The sequence below is a fragment of the Pseudorasbora parva genome, chromosome 4, assembly GCF_024679245.1.
Source record: "Pseudorasbora parva isolate DD20220531a chromosome 4, ASM2467924v1, whole genome shotgun sequence".
NCBI lineage: Eukaryota > Metazoa > Chordata > Actinopteri > Cypriniformes > Gobionidae > Pseudorasbora > Pseudorasbora parva.
In genome coordinates, this window is record NC_090175.1 from 4973788 (window position 1) to 4995846 (window position 22059).

General features: G+C 43.3%; 1 protein-coding gene across 1 annotated transcript in view; it reads left to right on the forward strand.

Annotated features, from left to right (window-relative positions):
• Positions 1–1017: 1017 nt before the first annotated feature.
• Positions 1018–22059, forward strand: part of LOC137072735 (B-cell receptor CD22-like) — a 34564-nt gene continuing 13522 nt past the window's right edge. Inside the window, exons 1-6 of the mRNA XM_067440660.1 lie at positions 1018–1072; positions 9022–9366; positions 9465–9713; positions 18285–18542; positions 18651–18899; positions 18988–19060. Coding sequence (XP_067296761.1) covers positions 1018–1072; positions 9022–9366; positions 9465–9713; positions 18285–18542; positions 18651–18899; positions 18988–19060 — 1229 coding nt within the window. The remainder of the gene's footprint in view (positions 1073–9021; positions 9367–9464; positions 9714–18284; positions 18543–18650; positions 18900–18987; positions 19061–22059) is intronic.

Below are 22059 nucleotides of genomic sequence, written 5' to 3' on the forward strand. Positions count from 1 at the left end.
CATATGCATATTCCACATTTTATCATAAGTGTGGGGACATGCCTTGGTCTTGGTCTTGTCTTAGTCTCGGTTTAGGTGGGCTTGACTACAACACTAGTGCTCAAACTTCCAATTTGCAAAAGCTACCTTTGAAGTCGTTGACATGTCATCGCTCTGACTACTCCTGGTTGTCGGCTATGTTGGTCTATGTGGTTTACAGGGACTCTCCATAGGCGTAATGGTTTTTATACTGTACAAACCGTATTTTCTATCCCCTTACACTGCCCCTGCCCCTAAACCTACCCATCACAGGAAACATTCTGCATTTTTACTTTCTCAAAAAAAAACATCATTTAGTATGTTTTTAAGGCCATTTGAATTATGAGGACATTTGATATGTCCTCATAAACCACATTTATAGTGTAATACCAGTGTAATACCCATGTAGTTATACAAATTTGTGTCCTCATAAACCACATAAACAGGCTCACACACACACACACACACACACACACACACACACACACACACACACACACACACACACACACACACACACACACACACACACAGGTTGCATGTCCGCCTGCTCGGGTAAATAAAAAAGACTTCAGTGAGCTCAATTATAGTAACGCCACATTTTATTTTCATTAACTGTCACTGAAACTAATTACTGAAAAAAAATAGGCTTTTTATCTATTACGCCGTTATTCCCATCACTGGTGAAAACGCCAATGCTGGTTCCAGCCTGATCATTTACTGCAACAGTGCACTGACACAAAAGTCAACTAAGGTGCTCTATAATATTTCTTTCAGCATGAAAATAAAGGGCATCATTCTGGCAGTGTTTTACTGTCTATAATGTGCTGTCATTCAAAACGGGTCAAGGAAAGATGTTGGACAGTTACAAGCTCATGTAGTGCAAACATGACTGTTGCTGTCATTTTCTTGAATAAATAAAGTAGTGTTTATTATGTTTCATGCAACATTAAAACTGAAAAATAATCCACTGTACATTTGTTGTAGGTGTTGATAGTGATGTCAGTCAGAATGGCTCCTCCTCTTCCTCTGATCGTTCTGCTCATGATTCACGGTGAGTCAATGCAACACTTCAGAAATGCTCAGGAAGTTTTGCTTAGTGCATTTAAGTACATGCTGCTGCTAATTTGTCTACTGTGAACTGTTCAGTGGTTTATAGTCAGAAAGAGGATGTGAGTTTCTGTGTTTATTTCTGCAACATCCTTCTACAAAGCTCATAAAGTATTAAGATCATTTATCACTCAATAGTTTCTGAGAAATTGATCTTATATTTCCTGTCATGAGTCACTGTACATATATGAAGTTTTCCGGTTTGGATATTTTTGTGGAAAACCAAATAAGAACGTTCTGGGAACGTTCTCTATTGGTTGTATTTTTTTTATCCTAAAGAGAAAGTTCCCAGAATATTCCCTCCAGGTTATTTTTGGGTTATTTGTATTTTTCATTACTGCACGCTTCTGATCTGCATTCGCTTCTCCAGCACATGCTTTCTTCTGACTTCCAGAGAAAGACGCACACTTGGCTAATTTAAAGGGGTGATGAACTGAGAAATCAACTTTCCCTTGAGCTTTTGATTATAATATAATATTTGATTATATATTCATGGCTGAAAACTTCCTTGTTCGTCAAAGAAAAGCTTTTATTGACACCAGGTCCACAAAACACTCATTCTTAGAATGAGCCTCATACTGACGTCATGTATTGGCAAAAAAACCTCTACAGAATAATAAGTATGTGTGATTCAGTAAAATAAACATTTTTGTTAGTTAAGCTGAAACCGTTTATGCTAATTTTAAATCACTTATACTAAGGAGTGGGGGCATCTTGCCTGTCTTGTTAAACATGGGGATGGTGGGTCTTGCAGAGTTCCCTTTCAGTCGGTCAATATGACGTACGTCGGGTAACTGACAAATTGGGATCACTTCTGGGAGCCCCTATCAGCTTCGAGATATAGAAAACGGGCCAATGAACATTGGTGTGCGTGCTTTGCATATCGCCCCCCGCCCTGCTGTGTGGGTATAAAGCGGAAGTGATCCCATGAGGAGCTGACTAGGTCGTGGAAAGCACCGTTTAGCGCCCGCTCAACCTGGCCGATATGAGGGAGACCGATAAGACCCAGTTCCTGGACTCCCCTATTTCGTCGGCTGGGTTGTTCGGTGACGCGGTCAAGAGCTTTGCCCAGCAGTTATTGGCCGCCCAGAAGCAGATGGAGGCCATCCGGCACATCCTGCCCCAGCGGTCCACCGCCGCTCCCGCCACAGCCCAGCAGCAGCCTCCACCCTGGCGTAGGTGTGGAGCCGGCCGCTGGAAGGACGTCCAGCCCGCTCAGGCCGCTGCCAAGCCGGGAGGCAACATCGTCAGAAGAGATCCTGAGACGGGCCACCCAGAGATGGAGGAGTCTGCTCTACAGGATGTGGCAGCAGCACCACTTCCTCCCCCCGGAGGAGGGCCGGGGGGAACCTCTGCCGTCCAGGTCGGATCCCTGCATGCCACGGCGCTGCCCCGCTGCGGGTACCTCTGTGGTACCGTTGGTCCCGCTGGTTCAGTCGCTGGGGGCCTGGCTAGCGCTCCCCAGCCCATCTCGCTGGCTCATCCGTACCATCAGACTCGGCTATGCGATTCAGTCCACCCAGATTCAGTTCAGGGGCATTCACTTCACCTTGGTGTCGAAGGAGGGCACCCCGGTGCTTGATCGCAGTCGGTCACTCCAGCCGATATGCAGACCGGCTTTTACAGCCTGTACTTCATTGTACCCAAGAAAAGCGGCGGGTTACGGCCGATCTTGAAACACAGAAACGCATCTTCAGGTGCATCCGTCCCCAAGATTGGTTTGCAGCGATCAACCTGAAGGACGCATACTTTCATGTCTCGATTCTCCCTCGACACAGAACGTTTCTACGCTTTGCGTTCGATGGACGAGCATATCAGTACAAGGTCTTACCCTTGGGCTCTCCCTGTTGCCCCGTGTCTTCACGAAAGTCGCGGAGGCGGCCATTGCTCCCATTAAAGAGAGCGGGGTGTTCGCATCCTCAATTACCTCGACGACTGGCTGACTCTAGCCAGTTGGGGCTTTGGGTCAACTGGGAGAAGAGCAAACTCTGCCCCACGCAGAGGATCTCTTTTCTCGGTATGGAGCTGGATTCGGTCGCTCTGACAGCACGCCTCACAGAGGAATTAAATCCATTCAAACGCAGGACAGCGGTCCCACTGAAACAATTTCAGAGGCTCCTAGGGCATATGGCATGTGGTCACGCCGCTCGGATTACTCCATATGAGACCGCTTCAAGGCTGGCTACACGACCGAGTCCCGAGGTGGGTGTGGCACAGCGGGTCCCTCCGTGTCTTAGTACACTGAGGTTCCGCCAAACCTTCAGCCCGTGGTCGGACCCTGCATTTCTACAGGCGGGGGTGCCCCTATAGAACAGGTATCCAGGCATGCAATTGTCTCCACGGATTCCTCATCCACCGGCTAGGGTGCCATGTACAACGGGCTTGCAGTTTCGGGTCTGTGGACGGGGCCTCAACTGCAATGGCACATCAACTGGCTGGAGTTTTTAAAAGTTCATCTTACCCTGAGCCGTTTCAAGACACCACTCCAGGGCAAGCACATTCTGGTCCGTACGGACAGCACTGCGGCCGTTGCGTACATCAACAAACAGGGTGGTATACGCTCATGTCACATGTCACAACTCGCCCGCCACCTCCTGTTTTGGAGTCAGGAGTATCTGAGGTCACTTCCTGCCACTCACATTCTAGGCCTGCTCAATCGTGCGGCCGATGAGCTCTCACGACAGCCAGTGCTTCCGGGAGAGTGGAGACTCCATCCCCAGGTGGTCCAACTGATTTGGGACCGCTTCGGGGCCGCACAGGTAGGCCTGTTTGCCGCCCTGGACACGGCCCATTGCCAGCTGTTTTATTCCCTGACCGAGGGGACCCTCGGCACGGATGCTCTGGCGCACAGCTGGCCCCGGGGCCTACGCAAATATGCGTTTCCCCCAGTGAGCCTTCTTGCACAGACATTGTTCAAGGTCAGGGAGGACGAGGAGCAGGTCCTGTTGGTAGCTATGTATTGGCCCAACAGGACATGGTTCCCGGAACTAGTGCTCCTTGCGACAGCACCTCCTTAGCCTATTCCTCTGAGGAAGGACCTCCTGACTCAAAGACGGGGCACCCTCTGGCACCCGCGTCTGGATCTCTGGAAACTCCATGTTTGGTCCCTGGACGGGACGTGGAGGTTCTAGGTGATCTGCCACAGGATGTGGTAGATACCATCACTTCCGCTAGAGCGCCCTCTATGAGTCACAGCTATGCGTTGAAGTGGAACCTGTTCGTCGATTGGTGCTCTTCTCATTGAGAAGACCCCCGAAGATGTTCGGTCAGGGCCGTGCTTTCCTTTCTGCAAGATGGGTTGGAGCTGCAAGCATTTTTGGTCTATGAATCGTGCCTGGAATTCGGGCCAGACAACTCTCACGTAATCCTGAGACCCCGTCCTGGATACGTGCTCAAGGTTCCCACCACTCCCTTTGGGGACCAGGTGGTGAGCCTGCAAGCACTGCCTTCGGAGGAGGCAGACCCAGCCCTGGCATTTCTCTCCCCCTTCTGAGCCCTTCGGACTTACTTGGACAGAACGCAAAGCTTTAGGACCTCAGAGCAGCTCTTCATCTGTTACGGAGGCCAGCAGAAGGGAAAGGCTGTCTCCAAGCAGAGGATGGCCCACTGGATAGTGGATGGTATTGTCTTGGCATATGAATCCCAAGATGTGCCCTGCCCGCTCAGGATTAGAGCCCACTCCACCAGGGGTGTAGCCTCGTCCTGGGCGCTGGCTCGTGGCGCCTCGCTGACAGATATTTGTAGAGCTGTGGGCTGGGCGACACCCAACACGTTCGCTAGATTTTATAGCCTAAGTGTAGAACCGGTATCTTCCCGTGTACTCACTTCCCATAGTCGGTAGCACCGGAGTGCCCGTTCTAGTGTCGGTTTGCTGCGCCACTCCCTTCCTCATGGAACGGATACGTGCGCTTATATGCTCCAGTCGAGTTCCCCAGAATAGCGAACCCTGTAGAGTCCTCCGCAACCAGCGGCAGTCAGACGTGGCAGAGCGTCTGATGGCAGGTCCAACCCTCGTATGCATTGGTGGAACTTGTGTTAGGTTGTGACCCCCACGGCGGTCCCATATGTGTATGATTCACGGTACGGCTCCCTATGGTGAGCCGTCTCAGTGCGCTTTCCCAGCGTTATCCAATAGTCCACTGATTGGGTCTTGCGGGATGGCAGTGTCACTCTCCCTGCAGGAATTTCCCCGCCCGTACAGACGGGGTCCAAGAGACCCCGGTAGGGCGCTGGAAGTGGTAGTAACTGTGGCGTTTTCCATAGGGATCCCAATTCTTCGGACACCCGACGTACGTTGTAGTGACCGACTGAAAGGGAACGTCTCGGTTAAGACGTACATCCCGTCGCCACAGTTGCTGTACCATCACTGCAGGCCAAGCCACTAGTTCGGCTCCTCAGTGAAAAACAACAGATATGCGATATGCAAAAGCACGCACGCCAATGTTCATTAGCCCGTTTTCTATATCTCAAAGCTGATAGGGGCTCCAAGAAGTGATCCCAATTCGTCGGTCACCCAACGTATGTCTCCGTTCCCTCCTTCAGGGAACGAGGGTTACCATACGTAACCGAGACGTTTTCTGCACTTCCGGTGGCTGCCGTGTATTGAGTAAATTCTGAAGCCCACCTCATCATTTATTCATTTTTTTATATCTGTGAATAAAATTCATATTTTAAAACCCTATATTGTGTTGAAGTAATTGTTATTTGGCACTTAAACGTAAAACCTGGTTGTGCACTGTCAGTGATCCAAGATACGAAATCTTACTTATTAATGCATAAATTCAATCTTATTTAATCCTTCTGTCACAAGGGTAACTCAAAAATAAGTGCAAGAGGATCCAAATGCAAGTAACAACAGTTTCAGAATAACAAGTTTTGATCGCACATCAAGTCCATAACACAGGGCATAGAACCAGAGTCCTGAGCAGGTAGAGACAGGCAGAAGATCTGATCTCGAAGACAGGTGACTAGTGACGCATAGACTCAATGGGCAAACCTCCACGAAGGGTGAAGCCAGGACCAGAAACCGAAAACTCAAACTTCCAGGGAAACAAACACCAGAAACATACACACACGAGGGAGACACAGGACTCTCTGCAACGAACTGACAACAAAATGTGGGTGAGGAGACATTATATAGGCAGGTGAGATGAGGTGAAGCTGGTGGTGATGATGAGATTGGCAGTAATCAGTGACCACGCCTCCAACACAATCAACACACACACAGAGACAGAATGAGTCCATGAATAGATGAACCGTGACACCTCCATACTAAAGACCCTGTAAAGTCAAAATTAAGTATGTGATCTGAGTTTGTCACACCACAGAAAAATATGTTATTAACCACCCAGCCAAATTTGAATGATAATAAAAGTCGCCAAGTAAATAAAATAAGCTAGAGATCAAAATCTTGCAAAAATGAGCAGTATTCTCTGCTCTTAAACGCTGGGGCGTGTCCGCTGGCTGCGCCAAAACAACCCCCACTCGCAGGAAAGCTACCTCCACCTCACTCAAATGCCATACATACATGTTTGAGCCTCCAGTATTTTTTTACGGTCTATGCTCCAGAGCCAGAAACAAACTAAGGCCAGTTTCACACTGCACGCGTTAGCAGGGCGCAAGCAGCGCATGTTTTTTCCGGTGTCCATGTTAACAGATTAGAGCATTGACACCGTTTACTGATAATACTCACTGTTAATAATCACACAAATTATTAAAAACTACCTATACAACATGTTATATGCATGTGTTTTTGGGACAGAGGGGAAAACGGTCGCATTTACAGCATATATGCTTCCCATCATAAAGCACGAGAATGACAGTGTCGGAGGAGAACGAGCCACGGTTCATCTGCGCGAGACGAATGCTGAACAACCACTCTCCATACGCACTGCTCCTGCCCTGAAACTTAATCTCATCGGTGTGCTCATAACGTTATTGCGGATGATGTCGGCATCAGCTGTCAGCGGGACGGGAGGATGAAAGCAGGAGATAGTCGGTTCAGCCCCATTCACCAGTAACAGCGGAATATCAGTGAATCCCAGTTGTCTCGGACAAAAGTTTATAAAACTATCCTGTGTAAAGTCATCACTACAGAGGCAGTTGTTGGTTAGCTATCCTCAGCTCTTCATCAAAGTGGCTCTTCATAAAATGAATCCACCACTTCTTGATATGATCGTTTTTCGGAAATTTAAATAAGGACACCGATCTGTTTTGTAAGTGACTACATCCAGGTAGTATGCATTTCCCCGACGAAGGCATAGCTAGCTAGCAAACTGTAGGCTATAGTAACTAATAGTAATCGCGATTGAGCGGCAAACTGATGCGAATGTGCTCTAGTTATGAGCCTCAGTGGCTACAGTGTGTCATTGACAGTAGGGGCGCAGAAACGTCGTGAGAAGAGGGGACGTGAGAAAACGTGAGCACAGCAATGGTGAAAAACTGGATAATGGTCTAATTCCACAATTTAGTACTTCACAGTTCATAGTCTTTGCAGTGTGTTTTAGCAATACATTTCTAACATTTATAATGTGTTTAGAATTTTTTCATAGAATTGCCTTTACAGGGACTTTAAGTGCTTGGATTATTTCTATTGATTAAACAAGTCCAAAACAAGACATGGTTTGTAGTAGGCTACTGATTATTGACATCAATTTATCGGTCTTCATATACCATATGGGATACAGGAATTGCTGGCCGATTGCAGACATACAGCAGTGTAAATGATATCGGAATAAAGAGGTTAGGGAAACATTCTCCAAACCAACAGGGAACGTTATATTTACGTAAAGAAAACTTTCCTGACTAACCAATAGAGAACGTGAGGATCTGGGAACGTTCTGAGAACCAGAAATTGTTAACTGTGGAGCAAGACACGGGGCCGGCTTTCTGGGAGTCATAAGTGCTCTTTTATTTATCTTTAAGTCAGTAAACAAACTGTGTTCACATCACACAAGACATAAAGCAATAATCAAACTCTCTTTGCAAACTCGTCTGTTTAATTAGCAGTTCCTCTCTGTGTTTGTGTCATTAGAGTCCCAGGCTACATCTACATTAATCCAGATTATTAGTTATAGTTTTTGGATAGTTTTCTTTTCAAAATTCTCTCTGTCCACACTAACGTCAGTAAACGGGAAAAATTAAAATTACTGCACATGCATAAAAGCTCACTGAGATGATACAGACGTCATTAAGATATCACGCAATTCTTCTGGCAGGATCATTTTATTTAGCAAAATATCTCATCATTTACTGATTCGTCAGGTCGCACTCGGTCAACCATTATTCTGTTTGGTCTAAAACGCAACTCCACTCGTGTTTTGCCACAGGACGGCAAATGCAAGTACATTTTCTGTCATCCTTGCAGGACTGTGATATGAAGTGTGCAAACAATGTATTTTACAACTGTGTGAATGTGAATAGTGCACAACTGGAACAATATGCATGTACCATATATTGGTACAATATGCACCACATGACTAAACATGCATCATCATTTTCAAATCCCACTGCCTTCACAGTCCACACTACAGTGACAGCATTTTCAAATTTATCTTCTTTGGAGAGCATTTTCAAAAAGCTACGTTTTCATTGCCTTAAAACGCCATCTCAGTGTGGACGGAAGGCCAAAACAGAGAGAAAAAGATGCGTTTTCAAACAAAAACGTATTAATGTGGACATGGCCCCAGTCTGTGTGTCTCTCTCCCTGGTCCTCATTTCCTGATGATTTTATTATGTCTCCCCACGGCAATTACTGCAACAAAAGACCTGTTTATCATTTGCAATTGACCCACTTACAGCTTGTCCTCCAGATCTCTCTCCCATCACAGACCTTGCTAGACCGAGCCCCCTTACCACAACAACATTTAAAGTTTGATGAATTCTGTGTTTCAGGGGTTTCTAGTGCTGATTGGGGTGTGAGTTACAGTCCTTCACACATCTGTGCACTAAAGGACTCAACAGTGATAATGAGATGCTCTTATACATACCCTACTGGACATCAGATAATCAAAGTGTTCTGGACTAAAGACTCTATAAGGGGTGAAGAGCATCCAGATCTGTCTAAGGACCCTGAATACAGTCAGAGGCTTCAGTATCTGGGAGATAAACAGCAGAACTGCACCGTCAGACTGAGTCATGTGACACTGAAGGATTCACGCGAGTACTATTTCAGATTCATCACTAATATAACAGGTGGAAAATGGACTGGTTATCCAGGAGTGACTCTTACTGTCACAGGTGAGTTTCATGAGGTTTATCTCTTCTTCTGTGCATTATGTTGAATAATAATCAGTGTGTGACAGCAGCACTAGATATAATGTGTGTGTTGTGTTCAGATCTTCAGGTGGAGTCTCCTGAGAGAGTGACAGAGGGAGATTCAGTCCGTCTGACATGTAAAAGCAGCTGCACTCTGACTGACAGAGCAATATTCATCTGGTCCAGAAACTCACAGCCATTAACTGAGAGAAGAGACGGAAACAATGAACTCCTGCTGCAGTCAGTCAGAAGAGAGGATGCAGGCAGATATAGCTGTGCTGTACACGGACACACTCACACATCGCCTGATGTTTATCTCAATGTCACGTGTGAGTACAGATTCATTTGTTGTTTTAAAATTATGTTTTATTATCAAGGTTCGTGAGGATCACGGTCAGATAATTGGCACAAGTGGAGAGCACTCAGCTAATCAGCAAAAAGAGGTATATATACGCAGCAGACCTCTGATCATTGACAGTTTATTAGCATTCTCAACATGGCTCCACATACTGCTATAAGCAATTTCACAATGCTAAAATATTTTCCTTACAATTTTCTAAGCTACCTAAAATCCCCTTTTCGGCTGCTTCAACTTGGATTATTCCAAACAATGACTCATCATCATCACGGTAAAATTATTTCTGCTTTTCCTGAAGTGGGTTTTTGCTGTGATTCACAATCACGATTCTTTCTAACGATTCACAAAAAACAAAAAAAAAACAAAAAAAAGTTATCTCAATAACGTGGTGTTTTCGGAGCAATGATGAGTGTTAAGGCAATTTGTCCTTAACTTAAAATCAAACAAGAAATCAAACGGCCACTGAGGCATTTAAAGATTGTATCTTACGCAGGATACAATAAATCCAATGTCCAGGCTTTCATATCGTTCATGCGGTTTATTTCCATTTGAGCAAGCATACAAACAAAGGGTGTCTGCAGCCTCTCTTTCCCTGGTAAAAAACCAACAACCTTTCCCAGTGCCTGCTCGTCCTAAGTGTAATCACCAATATATCCGAACAGGTGCTCAGCACTATCAAAATAAAAGTCCCCAAAATATGGCTCAAAATGATGAAAATAATAAGTTTAACGTTCTGTATCTATATCAATAAAATAATCATGCAAATTAGCTAAAATAAAACAAAAAGTAATTTAATGATTAACTTAATTACAAAACAAGAAAATAGCTCCAACATTCCAGCCCCCAATTGTGAAATGTGTAAACCCACAATTACTTTTCTTTCTGTAACGGAGCTATTATCTAGCTAGGCTCTAATTATAATACATAAATTCTTCTGATCTTCTTCCCGTGGCTATCTGGAAAAGAAACAAATCAGAAGAAAAATAGAAGAGAAGAAAGAAAAGAAAGAAAGAATACATGTCCATGATGCTACACTGTGGCCTCCAGAAGATCTTCGTTATAGGTCTCTCCTGGTATGTGTCTTAGTTTGGAGGAGCACAGAGCGAACCAATCCTTTGGAGTCGGACTTAACACTCAGAACTCGGCCCATCATCCAGGATCCTCTCGGTGCCGTGGCTACAGCAATGATGACAATATCCCCAGGAGAGAAACTTCTTCTTGGTACAGCCCATTTTGTCTTTCCTGCATTAGAAGTAAGTATTCAAACGTCCATCTTTTCCAGAAAAGTTTGTCAATGTACTGTACTTGTTTCCATCTTCTCCTGATATACATGTCACTTGGTGCAAAAAGTCCTGGTGGAAGGATGGGCTTTCCTTTTAGCAAAAGTATATCGTTTGGTGTGAGAGCCTCAAGGTCATTAGGGTCATCAGAGACCTTTGTAATGGGTCTGTCGTTTAGTATTGCCTCTACCTCACAAAACAGGGTCTGCAGGCCTTCATCACCCAAAACTTGCTGCCCAAGAACCGAGGTGAGTATGCTTCTTACGGAGCGGATCAGACGCTCCCAAACACCGCCTTGATGTGAGGCTGTAGGTGTATTAAAGCTCCACTTAATCCCATCCTGAATCAAAGCACCTTGGATCTTTGCATTATTCAAAGCAGCAAGACTTTGTTTTAACTCTTTGTTTGCTCCAATGAAATTCGTGCCATTGTCTGACCTTAGGCTGAACACAGGACCTCTCCTACAAATGAATCTCCGCAAAGCATTAATACAGGAATCCGTTTCCAAAGAATATGCCACTTCCAGGTGTATTGCCCGACTGGTCAAACAAGTGAAAAGCACTCCATTTTTAGAGCGCTTCTTCCTCTTTAAACTTCTATGGGGCCGAAATAATCAACTCCCACATCTGTAAAGGGAACCTTATCTGGCATAACCCTCTCTTCAGGTAAGTCTGCGATCTTCTGCTCTCCAAGCCTTCCTCTGTAACGTCTACATGTTGTACATTCTGCAATTATTCTTCTTGCAGCAGAGTTAGCAGTAATTATCCAATATCTCTGTCGTGAGCTTATTCAGCATGTGGTTTCTACCCGGATGTCTTAGCTGTTGATGGAGGTGAAGCAAAATCAGTTGGGAAACATGCAAATCTTTGGAAAGGATAACAGGATGTTTAATCTCTGATGGTAATGCAGACTAGTGTAAGCGACCCCCGACTCTGAGAATGTCGCCTTGCAATATAGGATCCAACTTGTACAATGAACTGTCCTTAGGGACATTAACCAAACCTTTCTTCAGGGTGGCAATTTCACTCTTAAACCTACGGTTTTGAACAAAACAAAGTATTGCCTTTTCTGCTTCAACATAACTTTCTGGAGTAAGAGATTTTCCCTCCAAGAGTGGCTTTAATGCTCTGAAGTTTCTGTTCAACAACCCCTTTGACTCCTATGTCTTTGTCACTTTCAGCAGATTTTAACTCTTCTCTCTTTTGGCTCAGGAGCAAAATAACTCTTTTAAGCTGGAGAAACCAGGCAACAGATGTTTTAAGCTTCCTCCAAGATGAGAAGTAATTAATGAGATAGTCTGTAGGATCCTCTAAGTGCTTGACAACAGCATTCACAGCGACTTCTCTCTTGACCTCTGGGTCCTCAGAGGGAATTACAGCTAAATCCACATCAGTGATTGGCCACTCCTTCTCTGACAAAGAGAGTAACTCTGGACCTTTAATCCATTTCTGGTGTGTGAGAAATTCCTCTGCTTTCAGTCCACGGGATGCTGAATCGGCAGGATTGATCTTAGAGCCCACATGTTTCCACTGGTCAACTTCTATGGCTTCTCTAATAACCGCAACCCTGTTTGCAACGAAGGTATGGAAACGTCTAGTTTCATTGCAGATATACTTGAGGACAGTTGTGCTATCTGTCCAAAACACTGACCTCTCCAGTGGCAACTGCAACTCTTTCTGAAGCATTCTATCCATTCGGACAGCCAGAACTGCTGCTGCGAGCTCCAGGCGAGGAATGGTAACTGGCTTCAGAGGCGTAACTCTAGTTTTTCCTACAAGAAATGAAACATGTATTTTATGATCATCTTTCCATCTCAGGTACGATACTGTACCGTATCCAACTTGACTGGTATCTGAAAAGTTATGAATTTGTGCTGTTACGGATGTTCCAAAATCCGAAGGTTTAATGCAGCGATCCACCTGGAATCCAATCATCTTTTGGAGATCCATTAGCCAGTCAGCCCATTGTTTAGAGAAGACAGGGGGTATTTGTTCATCCCACTTCAAGTTTCTTCTACAGAGTTCCTGTAATGTTAACTTAGCTGACATGATAAAAGGACCCCAAAACCCCAATGGATCGTACATTGAGCTGACCACAGATAAAATACTTCTCCTGGTATGTGGCCATTCCTGTACTGAAGTCCTGAACCTAAACTTGTCAGACTTAACGCACCATTGCAGACCAAGCGCTCTTTCAACAGGAAGCTGGTCCGTATCTAGATCCATTTCTTTTGTTTCTGTTGCTCTGATGTCACTTGGTATTGACGTCAACACAGAATGGCTATTAGTCACCCATTTTCTAGACTAAATCCACCTTTGTCACAGAGCAAAGTCAAATCCTTTGAATTGCATCTTTTTCTGAGGCTATGGACTTCAGGCAGTCATCCACGTAAAAGTTATGAAGAACTGTACCGATCACTTCATCTGGAAAATCTGAAGCATGGTCCTCTGCAGTTCTTCTCAAAGCATAATTTGCGCAACTTGGGGACGATACAGCTCAAAATAAGTGTACCTTCATTCTATGTTCTACTGGTTCTTGATCAGTATCACCATTAGGCCACCAAAGAAAGCGAAGAAAGTTCATGTGTTTATCAGGGACCTGCACTTGATAAAACATGGCATGGATGTCGGACATGACAGCAACACGTTCTTTCCTGAACCGAATGAGAACCCCAATAAGAGAGTTGGTGAGATCTGGACCCTGCAAGAGCTGACAGTTTAGTGATGTTCCTTTATATGTAGCTCCACAGTCAAACACAACCCTTAACTTTCCTTTACTAGGGTGATGTACTCCATAATGGGGTATGTACCAGACTTTTCCATCCACTTGTTCCAGTTGGTCTATGGGTACGACTTCAGCATAGCCCTGAACCAACATATCACCAAGAAATGTGGTGTATTCCTCCTTAAACTTATCGTTCCTCTCAAACTTCCTCTTCAAACCTTGGAGGCGCTGTTCAGCAACACAGCTATTATTTGGTAAGACAGGATCTTTTTCTCTAAAAGGTAGGTCAATGCAATAATGTCCGTTTTTCAATTCTGCTGTACTACTCACAATCTTCATGAATTTAACGTCCTCTCTTGACATCTCCAATCCCCCCTCTGATGTTCTTTCATTAAAATCATGATTGTATTGTTTAATGAGCATTTCCTCCAGATATTCCACTGAAATACGATTGGTTGTAACAACAGAGCAGCCAGTCTTTACTCCATTGCCACTTCCACCTCGAAGTGGTCCATTAATTATCCAGCCAACTCTTGTTTGAACTACATATGGTCCTTCACCTTGGCTGTTGATCACCTCCCATGGTTCCATCACTTTGGCTGCATCAGTTCCAATGAGCAAATCAACATTTGAATCCACATCATGAAGCTTTATGTTCCCCTAGTAAGACCATTTAGCCACATCCTCTTGTCGTGGAATTTTCAACTTTGACACTGGCATAATCTTTTGAGTTAAAACTTTAGGTAACTTGATAATATCATCAGTATCCATGCCAGACACTTCTAAACCAGTCAAAACATTAGTACTCACAATCTTCTTCTGACCCATTGTCCTTAATAAAATGTTTGCTGGCTTTCATCTTAGACCTAGTCTCCTTGCCAAATCAACAGTGCAGAAAGTACCTGAACTCCCAGGATCCAGAAATGCGTAAGTCTGCACAACTGTATTACTCATCTGGCTTTTAACCTGAACTGCAACAATTGAGAAGACTGCATCATCCTCTTCACCAGCCCCTATATGACCACATGTCTGTTGTCCAGTTGACACTTTTAGTGGAAGGCTCACAGCATCCTGTGCTTCTTTGACTGATGTACCCTTTGTCTCAATGTGAAGGACTGATTGGTGCTTCTGATGACACACACTACAATCCAAACGACTCCTACAGTCTTTGCTCATGTGACCAATCTTTAAGCAACCAAAACAGATTCCATTTTCCTTTATGAAATTTATCTTGTCTCGGTGCATATTTAACTTAAACCGTGAGCATCTATCCAGAGCGTGATTGTTCTGTTGGCAGAGTAGACATTTAAGATTACTTTGGGCAAACGAGGACTTAATCTTATCATCACTGTAGACCTTATCTCCTTCCTTTACTGAAATGACACTGGTGGCAAAAGTGCTTCCAGTTCTTCTCTGCTTTGCATGGCCAGTGTTGGAGGCTTTAGTATAGCTGGTATGTTGACAATCCTGTATATTACCAAACAGAGGGTCAGAGATAATTCTTACTTGTTTTTCAACAAAGGTCACAAGGTCAGTAAATACAGCCCTGTTTCCACTTAGCTCCTGCAGATCACATGCAACGTTTCGCCACTTTTCTCTTAGTTTATAAGGCAATTTCATCACAAGGCTTCTGAGGTTGGATGGCATGTCCAACTCCTTCATATACATGACTTGCTGTGTTAGATTGGAACAACCTCTAAGAAACAGAGAAAAAGATTGCAATGCGTTCACATCCTCTGGCTTAATGAGAGGCCATGTAAGAATTTTGTCCATATAAGCAGAGGCAACTTTGTGCTCATTGCCAAAATGTTCTGCAAGAAGGGATTTAGCTCTTTGGCATCCCTGCTGAGGAGGCAAGTGCTGACAACTTTTCACCAGATCTCTTGGCTGACCCCTGGTGTACTGTTCCAAAAAGCTCAAGCAATCCTTTGTATTATCAGTCTTTTCTTCTACACAATTTACAAAAGCTCTAATAAAGGTTCGAAACTGAAGAGGGTCGCCATCAAACAAAGGAATACTTCTCATTGGGAGAGCAGAAGCTAAATTTTGCTGAACCAACAGTGTGGTAATATCGTTCTGTCATTGCATAATGCTCACAATATCATTCTGAGAGTTATCATTGCCTGCTGAGTTAAGATAGGATAGACGTCCTATTTGTTGAGCATCATGAACCGTTTGTGTCCTTTGTGTTTGTGTATCACCTGTTGCGAGTCTGATTGTTTCTTTTCCAACATTTTAGGCCTGACAATCTGAGCCTGTGACTCAGAGTGAGATTCAGTGTAAATATTCTTTATGTCAATTTGTTCTGGAATGAAATGGTCAGCGTGCGGATTCAGGCGGCCTGTACCTTGTTTGTTCCTTTCAAAATAGGAATTCATTCGGTCAGATCCTTTTGAACCACATTTTGAATTAATTTCCAACACCCGGAGTTTAGCATTGGCTGCAGCCAGGTCAGTTTCCAGAGACAATTGTTCCTTTTCCTTCCTTAATTCCTCTTTTTTGGCTTCTAACAAGTGTTTTCTTTTTAATGCAGACATGCGTTCCATAAGTGCTGCTTTATAAGCTTCTGCTTTTATCCTTGCATATGAAGTTGAGGATACTCTTGATACTTGAGAGGGTAATCTGGAATTATTCTCCTTTACCAATGAGATATTAGAGGCACTTTCTTCAGGTCTAATCCCATCAGAAGTTACACTTTGGTTATCAGGATGTTCAGCCGCAGTATCAACTAATTGTACGTGTGGGTGGGCAGCCTTAGACAACCAGCTCTCCACTTCCTCAGTGAAATCACGGAACATGGTCATTTTTGTATGAAATTATTCATTTTGTCTTTGAACTTCACTCTCAGGCATTTTCAAATTCAAGAAGGATTCATGCGTGTCATTAGCTTCCTCATAACAGTTAATGCATTTTGCCAACTGAGATTGCACCGAGTTCACATTGTCAGTGGACTCCATTAAGGCACGAATTTGTTCCATGTACCTCTTAGCCTGCTTGCATTTCAAAGACCTCTTTTCTTTACACGTTTTTGCAAAAAATGCCACTCCTTTTTCCGTGAACTTCAAACTTCTTTTTACAGAGTGCGAGGACGCAACGTCACTCTTAGCTCTTTATGTGTCAGATTGTTGCGACATGGTTTTTCCTCCAATTCCTATTGAGCTCAATTTTCACACAATTTGTTTTCCATAGAGCAAAAAAAAAAAAACAATTTGTTGCATTGAGTCACTTTAATGACATAGCTTTCCTATGAATGATGGGTAACGCTTTAGATTACGGCCCGGAAAGTACTGCATAATTAAAGTGAATTTACAGCATAACTTTCTGTAATTATAGTGTAACTATAAAGTAAGTATATGGGAACAATATGTAATATTGGGGGAATAAAGGGGTAACTATCAGGAAAATTTACAAATTATTCATACTGTAAGTATTTTTTATTTAAGGGGTAATTATACTGTATTCTTTAATTAAGGGGTAATTATACTGTAAGTATTTTTTAATTAAGGGGTAATTATCCATGTAGTTACGGGGTAAGTATGAATGTGCGGGCTGTAAATTAAAGTGGCTCTTGTTCTCCTCTTGTTTTGTGTAGTTATGGGGTAAGTATGGATGTGCGGGCTGTAAATTAAAGTGGCTCTTGTTCTCCTCTTGTTTCGTGTAGTTATGGGGTAAGTGTGGATGTGCAGGATGTAAATTAAAGTGGCTCTTGTTCTCCTCTTGTTTCGTGTAGTTACAGGGTAAGTACAATAAAAACAAAAATACATCTGATATCACTCAGAAACCTTTATTTAAAAAATGAAAAATAAAACAAGTTCATAAACAAGTGAGACAGGAAATCTTTGTTTTTCATTTAGTTGCATAATAAATCTGCACCCTAATAGTTGCCTAATACCGTTGTACATATAGATATTCTCTTAAGAAGGCCAAAACTTCACTTTTGCTACTTAAATGTTCAGGTTTGAGGGTTTGTTAAAAACTTGGATTGACCATGAGCACTGTAGTTGTACAATAACAAAAGTATTCCTCAAAAATACATCTTGCCTAATAATTGTGCACACAGTGTACTTACTGGTAAAGTTAATGAACATATTGTGAGGTTAAGTCACTAAAATGATGGCAATACAACAGCGCATATTATGGCAAACGAACCATCTGATAATCACTGCTTTTGATCCAATACTTCTTAACTTGACACTCACATAAGCTCTGTCACACAGGGCTGACACAGTGTGACCATAATCACATTTACGTTACATAATTAAGATATTATGTTGATATAGGCCTACTGTTGTCAGCTTTTGTTGAGGTAGATGTATCGTCATTGTGAGATAATGCAGATTATAGCTTTCTAACCAACTCTATAGACAGGAAATAAATTGCCACTCTCAAGGCCCAGAAAGGTAGTAAAGACATCGTTAAAATATTCTTGAATCTTGATCTTGAATGGGATGACTTATTTTATTTTATTTTATTTTATTTTATTTTATTTTATTTTATTTTATTTTATTTTATTTTATTTTATTTTATTTTATTTTTAGACCCTCCCAGGAGCGTCTCAGTGTCCATCAGTCCATCTGGTGTAATAGTGGAGGGAGATTCAGTGACTCTGAGCTGCAGCAGTGATTCAAACCCTCCTTCTCTGAACTTCAGCTGGTTTAAAGGAGGAACGATTGTAGGATCTGGAAGAATCTACAGCATCTCAAACATCAGATCTGATGACAGTGGAGAATACAAGTGCAAGTCCACCAATGAACATGGAGAGAAATACTCTGATGCTGTGACTCTAAACGTCTTGTGTGAGTTTTATTATAAAACAAGATGCTAATTCTCTGTTTTGAACATTTCAGTTCATATTAGTAATTTTAAAAATAAATTAAGTGAAATAATTTGGTGATTGTTATTAGACCCTCCCAGAAATGTCTCAGTACTGATGAGTGGATCTGGTGTAATAGTGGAGGGAGATTCAGTGACTCTGAACTGCAGCAGTGATTCAAACCCTCCTGCTCTGAACTTCAGCTGGTTTAAGGAGAATGAAACCTCAGCTGTTGGATCTGGACAGAGTTTCAGTGCACTACAGAGTGGACGCTTCTACTGTCAGGCTCACAATCAACATGGATCTCAGAGATCAGAAGCTGTAACTGTGACTGTGAAAGGTAGAGCAGCTCATACATTTATATTGTTACTTATTAAAGTGAAGAAACTATTTTTTTCTGATGTTTTATTCATTTATCTTGGTTTAAGGACATCCGGTGATAATATACATATCCATTGGAGTGGTTTGTGGAGCTGCAGTGATCATCATGATGCTGATTTGGTAGGATATGTATCTGTAGTAATATGTGTGTGAATAATAGACTTAGTCAAAAGGTTGTGAATTAGTGCTAAGGATAGATTAGTTGAAGACTAAAAAACTACATCCCACATTAAAATTTAATTGCAAGGTAATCTATTCACAAATTGTCAAAGCTTGTTTATAAAAGAGATGCATCATAAGTATACAGTTGTTGTTTAAGCCATAATTATAATAATATCACTAAGATTATATAGGCCTAACAGTCTTAGGTTCAAACACATCACACATCAGTCATCTGTGAACATCAAAAGGAGCATCAAAGACTGACTTAAAAAAAACTATGTTTTTAACAAGCAATATAGCCTATTGATTCAGTTTTTTTCACTGTCATTAATGTCTACACGAAAAATATTAAGTCAGTCAATTAAGATATTATGTTAATATAGGACAACTGTTGTCAGCTTTTGTTGAGGTAATTTTTTTCATCATGAGAGAATGCAGAGTTAGAGAGCTTTCTGACCCCTCTATAGACAGCAAATAAATTACCATTTTCAAGGCCATTTCAATATAGATAGATAGATAGATAGATAGATAGATAGATAGATAGATAGATAGATAGATAGATAGATAGATAGATAGATAGATAGATAGATAGATAGATAGATAGATAGTGGACAAACAACAATAAATAGACAGACAATTTCACACAGAGCGTTACTGCTGAAGAGCGATAACTGACACTACTATGCGCCGGCCTCCCCTTTATAGCTTCCGGTTATGCCATCACATCTACGTCATGACGTAACACCAATCAGGATTGGACTAGTTTCATTCATACTTCAGATGCGTTGATGCTTAGGGAGCATCCCCAATTCGTCGTTTCGACGCAGTGCGAAGTTTCCTCGATATAGGGAACCACAGACCACAGTAGTGCAGACTGTCTTGAAGACCCCCACAGCGGAGCAGACAGCAACCACAGTAGTGCAGACAGTCTTGAAGACCCCCACAGCAGACCAGACGGAAACCACAGTAGTGCAGACGGTCTTGAAAACCCCCATAGCAGAGCAGATGGCAACCACAGTAGTGCAGATGGACTTGAAGACCCCCACAGCGGAGCAGACAGCAACCACAGTAGTGCAGATGGTCTTGAAGACCCCCACAGCAGACCAGGCGGAAACCACAGTAGTGCAGATGGTCTTGAAGACCCCCACAGCGGAGCAGACGGGAATCACAGTAGTGCAGACTGTCTTGAAGACACCTACAGCGGAGCAGACAGCAACCACAGTAGTGCAGACGGTCTTGGAGACCCCCACAGCAGAGCAGACGGCAACCATAGTAGTGCAGATGGACTTGAAGACCTCCACAGCGGAGCAGACGGCAATCACAGTAGTGCAAACTGTCTTGAAGACCCCCACAGCGGAGCAGACAGCAACCACAGTAGTCCAGACGGTCTTGAAGACCCCCACAGTAGAGCAGACGACCAACACAGTAGTGCAGACGGTCTTGAAGACTCCCAGAGCAGATCAGACTGCAACCACAGTAGTGCAGACGGTCTTGAAGACCCCCACAGCAGAGCAGACGGCAACCACAGTAGTGCAGATGGTCTTGAAGACCCCCACAGTAGAGCAGACGACCAACACAGTAGTGCAGACGGTCTTGAAGACTCCCAGAACAGATCAGACTGCAACCACAGTAGTGCAGACGGTCTTGAAGACCCCCACAGCAGAGCAGACGGCAACCACAGTAGTGCAGATGGTCTTGAAGACCCCCACAGCAGAACAGACGTCAACCACAGTAGTGCAGATGGTCTTGAAGACCCCCACAGCAGAGCAGACGACCAACACAGTAGTGCAGATGTTCTTTGTAGATCACCATGGCGGAGCAAGCTGAGCAGGTGGCACAGCTAGAGACACAGTCCATTCTGGATTTGGGACATGAGACGGAGTCCTCTCTGAACTCGGGACAGGGGAAGGAGTCCTCTCTGGACTCTGTGCAAGAGACAAAGTTGATGTGTGTGCAGGCCACACACACAAAATGGCTGTTACCTAACAGTCAGTGCATCATTGCCAGGAACTGACACAGGTTCAGGTAGAGGAATAGGAAATTCTCTCTCTGAGGAGAGCTCGCAAAAATATTTGTGGGTAGAATCTTTCTCTACTTCCCCAACTTTGTAGGAGGAACCAGACAACTGTTCATGTCAGGTCCTTTTGACCTTGTGGCATGAAGGAGTTCATGGGTTCATTTAATCCATGAGTATAAAAGTCCTTAAAAACAGTAACCTTCCAATTTACTATAATAGGCCGAGCACAGAACTGTGAGCTGTAGTCCTCAATACTACAGGTACCTTGATGCAGGAATAGTATATCTAACACTGGATCCATGTTTGGCGAAGTCTTTTGTAATAAACTCATTAGAATGAGGGTGTTTTTCACACTTGGTCCTTTTCAGGGGTCGGAGCGCGGTTTCGCATAATTTTTGGCCCATATGTGAACACTCTTAACGATCTCAGATCCCTTTATAGCGAACCGAGCCGAGACCATCGCGAGAGGTGGTCTGGGTATGGTTCGATATCATGTGGTATGGTTCGCTAAAAACACGCAGTCCGAAGACAAACTGCTCTGGGCTTACTTGATTTTTCTGTTCGCAAATTCCTATATATATATATAAAATGTTTTTTGTAGAAAAGATAAACTAGTTAATTTAATAGCATTTGTAGCAATGTCATAAAATACTAATAATCTTTACAAACAAATATTATGGTTACTGATGAACAAACAATGTAAGCGAATGGGATCAGATGTTGAAGGCCATAAGGTCAGCCATCAAACACTGAGCTGGACTAGATCCAAAAAGCAAAAGTCTGAACACAAAGGGGTCTAAGACCACATTCCTACTAAAGTGGACCAAAAATGATCTGAGTCCTCTTTCAGGTACAGGGACAGTGTGAACGTAAAGAGAACCAGGTCATTTTTCACTTGGTTCACTTCTTGGTCCACTTAAAGGAGTTCGGTTCTTCTAAA